Source organism: Nymphaea colorata, chromosome 4, assembly GCF_008831285.2.
Source record: "Nymphaea colorata isolate Beijing-Zhang1983 chromosome 4, ASM883128v2, whole genome shotgun sequence".
Taxonomy (NCBI): Eukaryota; Viridiplantae; Streptophyta; class Magnoliopsida; order Nymphaeales; family Nymphaeaceae; genus Nymphaea; species Nymphaea colorata.
Window position 1 is genome coordinate 1,160,433 of NC_045141.1, and position 9,886 is coordinate 1,170,318.

The 9,886-nt window shown below is 37.5% G+C and overlaps 1 protein-coding gene across 1 annotated transcript; it reads right to left on the reverse strand.

Moving 5' to 3' along the window:
- Positions 1–2,359: 2,359 nt before the first annotated feature.
- On the reverse strand, positions 2,360–7,844 carry LOC126409992 (uncharacterized). Its single transcript, XM_050077337.1, has 6 exons — positions 7,767–7,844; positions 7,439–7,671; positions 6,674–6,743; positions 2,826–3,029; positions 2,563–2,682; positions 2,360–2,485 (listed from the first exon to the last, which is right to left on the reverse strand). Exons 1-6 carry the CDS (start codon positions 7,842–7,844, stop codon positions 2,360–2,362), a joined length of 831 nt encoding a protein of 276 aa, XP_049933294.1.
- Positions 7,845–9,886: the final 2,042 nt, after the last annotated feature.

Below are 9,886 nucleotides of genomic sequence, written 5' to 3' on the forward strand. Positions count from 1 at the left end.
ACATAGTTTTGGACAAGCCTTCTCTATAAAAGATATTGGCAAAATACATTTCTTCTTAAAAGTGGATCCTCATCATGTTGAGCTTTCATGTAGGTAGCGTAATCCTTGAATTTCTTTCTTGTTTTCTTTGCGCTCCCTTGAGAAATTCTAAAAGAAGCATCGCCATAGTCCTCTCCCAGTTGCTAAACTATCCATTTATTTATTGCAGACAAACTTTGTGATAAACTAGTGAAGAGTACCTGAAGAGAATAACTGGTTTTGAGAATGAGCAACTTATAGATTCAGAAGACTATGAAACTTCCCAGCAAAATTTCATTTCTCTTCTACTGCAGTAGCTAAGTTCTTCAATAAGTACAATAGTGCTTCACTGAATGCAATATCATCAAAGAATTCTATAGAATATTAAACAATGGATGAGTTGAAAAACGAAAGGAATTTCATATTCCAAACAGGTAGTGAAGGTCAACATCAGAGGCAACTCATACAAAGTGCAACCAGTACACATCTATAGATGGTATACTGCCACAAAAATGTTGGGACAAATATAGGCCATTAACATAATTTGTCTGACAGGATGACGATGCAATTAAATTAAATGAACCAAAGGTCAAACAAACATGCTGGTAACTGACCAAACCTAGTTTAGAAGATAGTGTGCCTAAACCCAGTTGAACAAAAGGGAGAAAGCTTGGACTCAATCCCATCAATGTCTTGCCTTTCATGGAGGTCGTCTTGATTTTTCATTATCAGCTTTCCGAGGATGGCCTAAAATTCATATTGTTACGGGAGAAGAGAGGTTTTGTATGTTATGCATGCTTGTTTGCCACATGAAAAGCATGCCAATGCTTAAGGAGGAAGTGAACTATCAAAGTAAGTTCAACAAGCACGAAGACCAGATAGTTCCAGAGGTCAATGTTCAGTTTCATGTGCTAAAGAATTTGAAATATATAGCTTATCTAAGGGGAATACTAGGCCGACATTGTGGTTAAAACCGAATGATCACGACTTGTCCTTACCAGTTTTTTTCCATCATATTCAACCCAAAATACTTCCAACTTGAGGTTTGTCTTCCTCTCCACCTTCCCTAAGTCGATGGAGAATCCATCTAATGCAGTGAAACACCTATACCATCTTTTGTACAAAAACATGGAACTGAATCCTGTAGAATCATCCAATAAAATATTTTAAGAAGTTACTGAAGGTAAGAAATAAGATATATAAGGGTGTTTAGGAACTGCACCGAGATGATATACATATGAATTTGAGAGATTTAGAAATTCTGAATAAAATATCCGCTAGATTTACCATCAATGCACACTGGTAAAGGACCCATGCATCCATGCAAGAAGCCATATAGTGAAACAGAAGAACGAACTTGCTCAACTTGATAGTTTAGCAAAGAAAGAGTGGATATAAAAGACTAATCAGATGCCGCACCCACAGCATGGATTATGATTTTAGCATCTTAACTGAAACAAAGTTTCCATAATAACATTTCAGAACATATCAAACAAATCAAGTGTGAAGACCACTGCAAAAAGAGAGGTACCGCCGTAAATGAAGAAAACCGCAAATCCATTAGAAGGGAAGAGATATTACTGATTTCAAAAATGAAGGCGGTGTGTACGCCACCAGGCCTCTCCTTTCTCTATTCTGACAAGATCGCGTCATCTCCCAACGATTAGAGGTCGCCTCTGCACACGTTTAAATCCTATGCCATGCATGCATGTGATGCACCGGCCGGACGCCTATGGCCTGCTCACAAGAGGAGATAATTGAGTTCAAAGTTGATTTTGGGTTGGGGGTCATGGTTGAGAAAACACAAAGAGAAAATTGATTTTCCACATGTCACAATATCGCATTCAAATACCTTTTTCAACTGTAGCATGAAATATTAAATACATGGATTTAATTGTAACCATCCTCTACTAGTGAAATCACCAGCACATGCTACTAAACCAGAAGCATGACTAGTTCCTTTACATCATACAACTTTTCTAAATAAAACCTACCAAAGCATCATGCTCATCCTCAGCCTACTGAAGATTGCAACCATTCTGTGCTTCTTCATGTTTCGTTTCAGTTTCAGTCAAAATATTGTTTTGCTTGAATTTCAAGACTATCCTTCAGTATAACTCAGGAGAGTCTAACAAAGCCTTAAGAACCCATAACTTGACCAAAGAACCAATATAACTAGGAAAGGAGGGACCTTTTCCTTCTCCAACTTGATGACTTCCCATTTCAACAGCTCATATTTCATCCAAATGTCATCAATTTCCTTGGAAAACAATAGCATGATCACCTTTCTTGCAAATAAAAGTAGCTGCCATCGTTTCGTTGTATGGAGAAAGGTACCCTATCATTTCTTTGAGAAATCTCCTTTAAGTGCCTCATTGACTCTAAACTGTTTGGCTTCCAGCATCATCTCATACTGCTTTTTGGCTTCAGCAAGAGAGCACTCAACAGCACTAAATGATGACTGCACCTGCATGAAAAAGTGACAACATGTGTGGCAAGACCAACCATGTTGATAGTCTTTTGAGCCAAAATAATATAGAATACCTGCACAATGTTCCCAACCAACTGAACACGGAGCAGCCTTATTTGGATCACCAATGATTCCACAGGCTTGCAATTCTTCTCAATATCTTCATGTAGAGCATCAATTTCATCTTTTTTTCCCTGCAACCGAGACCATGTTTTTCTTGAGTGTCTTTTGAGTGATTCCAAACTCAAGATTTGCATATTTAACTCTTGCTGAAATTCCCATCTCTTAGAGGTGGGCCACAATGCAGAACTTTTAACCAAGTAATATCCTGTCATACCTTTTGATCTTCAAATTTACTCATGGTTTTGGATGACTGTGACACTTTCTCTTCTAGCTCAGCAATTGTGGCCATCAATTCAGTCTCCTTTGGTCTGAAGCGCTCCAATTCAAGTTGAGATTTATGAATTTTCTCCCTTGCAAATTCAAGTTCCTCCTTCATTTGCAAAGTTACAGCATCCAGGTCCCTGTGAAGCTCTATTACCTGATTTTTTAAAAATTAAAAAAGCAACTAACATTTTCAGAAAGTACGGTTGAGACTGCAGCCCGTTTTTTTTTCTTTCGAAACGTACATTTGCACAGTGAGAGCACTATCTTACCATTCGGAATATTTCTTTCTGCACATTTTAGCTTGATGGTTAATGAATTCAGCTTTATGTTTAAATCATCAAACGCTACTGAACTGGCAGCCAATTTATTCTTGAAGCACTTCTTGTCTCTTTCAACTTCTCAAAACGAAAGAACATTATATTTTTTTTGTTTCACGCCCTCTCATGGCTAAACCAGACAGCCTAACTCTTCAAGGAAATACTGGATTAAGTTCAGGTACAAATGCACTATACAAAGAAAATAAAGCCTGCTACCTTCTTCCACCTTCTGAGCAAGTCGCTGCAGAGCCTCTGTCAGTTGATCAAACAATGACTCTCCCAAACATCGCCTAAACATCATTTTGAATCCAAAATGCTCCATAACTTTGAATCTTCACCCTGTTTTTCTCTAAAAATTAAGAATTAAAGAGAAATCGTCATCAACATGTCTCAAATCTCATTTTTCCTGCTAGACGAAAACACAAGAAAGCAGGATTTCCAGAAACTACCGCCAGTAAATGACCAAACTTTTCCCTGATATGCCATCGGAAGACATCTGTAATGGAATCTTGAAGCTTCTTAAAGTTTCATTGAGTGATCTGAGTTGATCCAGCGGCTTCAGAGTTGAAGAACTTGTATTCTGCATCTCTAGTGGATCAGGGAGGAGAATCGTTTGCATTCCGAGAAATTGACCTTGAAGGGCGATCGAAAAAGAAGGCCGCCGAAGAACGACAATGAAGAAAAGGACGTATAGAAAAATCTAGCGGGACGGACGAATGAGTAGAGGAAAGGAGAGGGAGATGGAGAGGAAAAGGAGAAAAAAGCGAGGGAGAGAGTGACAATTGAAACGAAGAAAGAAGCGGGAAATCTTGTTTTTATAGTGGAGCGCCGTTGGGTCACACGTAAGTCACGTGTCCATGACAAAGTTAGTTCGGAAGGTGCAATTTAGTTGCTGCTAAGAAGTTTCTACGTGTGATAGATTATTAATGAAGTACTTAAGATCTGACAAACTTAATATTCCTACGCAGTTTGCGTGTAAAATGGCAGAATGTGTAGGTTTTCTTTAATTTCGAACTTTATAAAAAAAGAATAGATTTGGTTTTAAATTCTTAATTAATTAATTAATTGCATATGTTGAACACGCAGTCCATCAATTTACTAATTATAAGCTAACTAGAAAATACTGGCAACAATTTAGTTTGTGTTCTCAAAAAGAAGAGAGAGAAGCCATTTGATAAGAAGTAGCCTGACTAATTCCCACTCTAAATAATTTGAGAAGTCATTAGTTTGTCGAGTTCAATCTATTCACTTCCCCACTTTCACTTCATATTTCCACTTCATGTGCTGCATGATAACCATAGGGAAATTCATGCATGCACCTTTCACAAAGTTAGTGGATTCGCTTCAGAATTGGCCGAGACTTTGAGAAAATTTCAGGATAATGAAGGATTGAGATAATTATCACTATAGTTTATAATTATAATAGCATATTTGCTCGTCATGATTACATTAAAGGAGCAATGGTATCAACTAAACTAACCAATGTTGTTTCTGATCCACTAATGGTGCGGTTTCGGTAAGACCGGCCTGTTTAGTTAATCGATTAGATATAATGATCGGTAAATTAACAAGCATACATAATCCAAAGTCAGTGTGAACAAAGTACAAAAACACTATTAGATTAGTTAGCAAACTTTGTGAATCACAAGATCGATCTAGGACGTTCAAATCATTTGGATCCCCGCTTATTAAAACGCCCAATGAAGTTTGGAATGCGACCCATATGGAAATTAAGGTGAAATTAATATTGACCTGATAGATCTATTAATTGCGTGTTGATCCAGGAAGAAATTCATTAATAAGAGCCTCTGTTTCAAGAGTTTTTACCTTCTTTTCATTAATTCAATCGCCTCCCTTTTTTTGGCCACCCACCAAAATTGATCCGACTTCTTCCCAAAGGGTTCTCTCTTGTGTGGATGAGAAAATGAGTTGGATACGAATGGACATTTATTTGGTATTGAATTCTCTCCTTGTTATACACAACAGATTCAATGTTTCTTTCCTTTCTATCACACCTTCCTATTTTAAAACGAACGAACTAATTATGGGTAGCGATGTCAACAAAAATTGTTCACCAACCTCATTTACCGGATTCAGAATAATTTAAATTCAAAATAGACTCTAAGTCAAATGCAAATGGAAAAAAAGGTTTTCATATATATACGTTCATACCATATCTGAATTCGATTCATAATTTGAACCCTATTCTAAATCTCAATCCAAATCCAAACCACATTATGATATGTTAACAACAGAGACTTTCAATATGTGTGGACTTTGCTTACTTTATTTATTTAAATATAAATCTGATTCGGATGGTAAGCATAAATTCGGTTGCAAAGTAAAACCAATCTGATTTCCTTTTGTACCATGTTTGAACTGGAGGAAATTCCTTGCAGCAATGGGAATAAATTTTTTTCCTGCCCATCAAACGTTAGATTAAAAAAAATATATCCGTTGGTTCCATTTTTGTAAACATATTTTAGGAAATAACGGGGGTGGGACGAAATAGAAAGCCCATTTGGGCTCGGATCTGCTAAATGCTTTGGTGGGAGACGCAGCCTCCGCTTCTTCGACCGCCGGCGGTCGCAGGGAAGGATTGATGGAAGCATAGGTGGCTCAGAAAGAGGAAGAAGAAGAGAGGGGCAAACGACCCAAGATGGGAATGGTTGTAGATGGACCGGTATTGATTTTAGAATTTGTCAAAAAAAAAAAATCTGTAGATGTACTGGTATTGATTTTAGAATATTTTGATATTTTGCGATACTTATTGTATGATGATGTTTCCGTTGTGGTACTTATGATGATATTCAGTTATTTCCAAAAAAAAGATCATAATTATCTTATTTTTTATGGTGATACTAAGGCAGATTGGTAAAATTTTCTCTGGATCTTCATCTTAGCACCATCAATTTCCAACAATTATGCGGTCCTTTTAAAATTCATTGAGAAATTCATTTTGATAGATTAACTTCCTTTGGATTACTTAAAATTAATGTCGTACATCTATAGCAAGTTTGGCCATGATCATGAATCTAATTCGTGCATTTAAGTACTTGAAGAAAATGCAGCACTAAAAGTTTCTATCCGTTGGACAAAATGAAAAGACAACCCCTTTGTTGTAGGGCTGCACATGAGCCGAGCCGAGCCCGAGCTTGGCCAGCTCGAGCTCGACTCGAGCTCGAGACGAGCTTCTTAGAACTAGCTCGAGCTCGACTCGACTACACAAAGTCGAGCTCGAGCTCGACTCGATTAACCCATTGAACTCGATTAACCCATTTAACACATTAACTTGTTTAGCATTTACTCGTTTAACTTTAACTCTTTTAGCTTGTTTAGGCACTAACTCGTCTAGCTCGTTTAGACGTTAAATCGTTTAGCTAGTTTAGCTGTTTAGGCATTTACTTGTTTAGCTCATTTAGGCATTTAAATCCTTTAACTCGTTTGGGCATCTAACTCGTATCAATTAATGGATGAGAACCACGTCTTCTTCACCATCATCTGTGATATAACAATGCACATCTTCATCATCATCTGCAGATATAAGAATGCTGTTAACATTTGAAAATTATGCAAAAGCTCAGCTCAGCTCAAGCAAAAAGCACTCATGGAGAACAAGGGGTAAAAGCAGCATAGAACGAAAACATAACAAGGTAGATAGAAGCAGAGAATAATATAAAATTAATTAACATTTGAAAATTACAGAAAGATAAGCAGGCAAAAGTTAGGAAGATCAGGTGTACCACAGAATGTTAGAAAGAGAAGATAATGTGTGGCAAAATTAGGTGTATAAATGGAACGTAACTCAGACCATAAACAAAACTTATTTTACAGAGATATGCAACAAAGAGTCCATCAGAAGAATGCCAAATAATATTAAAAACAGAGTCCCTCCAATTTTAGTTGGAGTAACTGTTGTAACCTTACCTAATTGATGAAAAGAAGTAGCATAACACTTGAAACATGACTACACACACACACCATGAGAAACGAGGTTCAGTTATAGCTGCAACAAGATTCTGATTCTCCATAACACTCAAAGGTACCCATGAAATATGTGATTCTTTAAATCCACAAGATCGGAGAAATCCACCCAGCTGCATATTGATGGAATCAAATCTTTCTTTAGAATATCCTACAAAATACATCTTATTAACAACAACAACCAGCTGTTCAACACCAAAACTTCGGATAAGTTGTGCATGCCCCTTTGTCTGCCCCCAACTCCATTTAAACCCACACCTACCTCAAAGAACCAATAGATGCATCGACAACAAGTATCACAGCATGATCAGCATCTGTTTGTGTAGCACCAGATATCACATTTGCGACAAAATCTTTAAGCCCTGGTGAATCAAGCATAACAACATGAAATTTCCTTGATTCAAAACGAGCAACTGCAACAGCCATAGTTATTCCTCTTTCCCTTTCCTCAACGCTTTCATCTAATGCCCATGCGTAGGCAAATGAGCCTTTCCCCTGCACTCAATGTAAAAATTAAATAGAAAAGCGATTAGGTTGAAGTGCAATAGCACTTATTAAGCAAATATAAACATATTAATAAATTATTACACCTGCTGTTTGGCTTCCTTCTCATACTTGTGCATATCCTTCTGAGAGATCCACCCCAAAATGTGCAGAAGTCTCTTCATGTCAACGTTGATTTGCCAGAATCAACGTGGCCAACCTACACATGGTAATGAAAGTAAATAAATACAAACTGATCAACCTTTCAATAGTTCGAGTAAAATTTGCAAGTATCTTTTTTGCACTCAACCAGAATTGGAGAAAACCTTACAATAGCAAGATTTAGCTGAGACAAGCCCCCACATTTTTTATCAGGAAGCATCCACGTCTCTGGTTTGTATGCATCTAATGGAGCAAACAAATTTCTTGATTAAGAAGAAGAACACATATCGAAGCGAAACCAGATTGGTGACTAATTGACAACTACAACTTGTCGATAATCATGTAATATGTGAAATAATATCTAAATAACTACTATACATGCAATAGGAAATCCAGAAATTAACGAACCCAACAGGCAAGAATGTACAATGCACAACAAGAAAGCTCAGCCAAAAAACAAAAAGGAAAAACCAGAACCGGTGAGATGTTTAGTCATTTTTCTGCTGCTTGCCAAACAAACTCTCAGATAAAGAGAAAGAAACTCTGGGAAAGGGAGAGTATGCCTGGCAAATACTATTGATTAGCAAAACCTGAACAGATTAACTTGGAGAAAGGGTAGGGGAAAGGTTAGGAAGAAAAGAGAGGGTAAGCGGCAGAGGAGAGAATGTGCCTGGTTCACGAGAGGAATGGAGCTTGCTGGACTAGGAAGTTAGCCGGAGAGAAGCTGAAAGTTGAAAAGGATCAAACGATGTCGCCGAACACCTGGCTGAAGACCACGAACCGGTTTTGGCTTCCTGGCAAAGGCAGCTTGCGTTGCAGTCTTGTCGTCTGGTTGACAGAAGAGGGAAGACGGGAAGAGAGAGCGCAAATGGGAAGAGAGAGTGCAGTTCGAAAGATGGAACGAAAGGCCGAAGGTCGTGGTCGCCGGAAGAGGGAAGACAACAAGAGAGAGAGAGCAGACGGGAAGAAAGAGAGGCTGTAGAAAACTAAGGAAAGACGGAAGAGTGAAAATGTGAAGACGCCAAAGAGGGAAAAGTTTTTACCCTAAACCGGTGAACCGGTTTCGCGAACCGGTTTATCCATAACGAGTCGAGTCGAGTTTAAACGAGTCGAGTTCTTGCAACTCGAACTCGACTCGTTTATTGTTTCGAGTTTAACTTTCAGCTCGAACTCGACTCGTTTATAAATGAGTCGAGCTCGAGCCGAGTTTTTTCGAGCGAGTTCGAGTCTCGAGCGAGTTCGAGTCGAGCCCGAGTTGTCTCAACTCGTTGTGCACCCCTACTTTGTTGGTCTCTTTAGTTTAATAGTCATGCTGTGTGGGGGTCGTCTAGCACATGACTTATGATTTTAATTTAATCGCTTTCTTTTAGTCAAAAAAACATAGGTTTTTAACATAGTTAGTATATATAGGATTCACTTGCATGTTGTTCTAGGCTCACTTGTCTATCTTTTCTTGAATTTGCACTGGTGGGAAGCGAATACATAGGTAAGTTTTAGACAAACATGTTTTGATTTTTCCACTAAGTACTTTACATTTGTTTTTCTTGTCTTTTGTGTTATTCGTGCCCTGTGTGCTTGAGAGTTGCATGTTCATCTTGGTTGCAAACTTAATAGAGTAGAAATGTTTTGTGTTTTGATTTTCTTTCTTGTGAAAAAAAATTTTGTTTTTTGTGAACATGTTCTACTTTTGTACAAAAACTATGCTAAATTGAAAAACCCGAAATAAATACCCAATTTGTTCAAAAAAATTTGAATTTTGGTTTCCTGATATCCTCTTTTTCTGTAGAGGTAAAAAGCACTTAGTTTTGGTATAAACTCTTTACAATATAATGTTTTTTATTAACCTGAGCATGTGAACCTATCAGAACTGGAAAAGTCTGCCCCTCATTTAGGTGGAACATTTTTTACTTCCGTATTATGAAATAAAGTCTGAATGTGGGTCTGATTTTTGGTATGATATTTCTGATGTCATCCCATAAAATTCAGGATTTTTTGAACTTTTAGTGGTTTTGACATATTTCTATATTGTTCCTTGTTTTTGTTTCTTAGGAACTATAATTCTGAA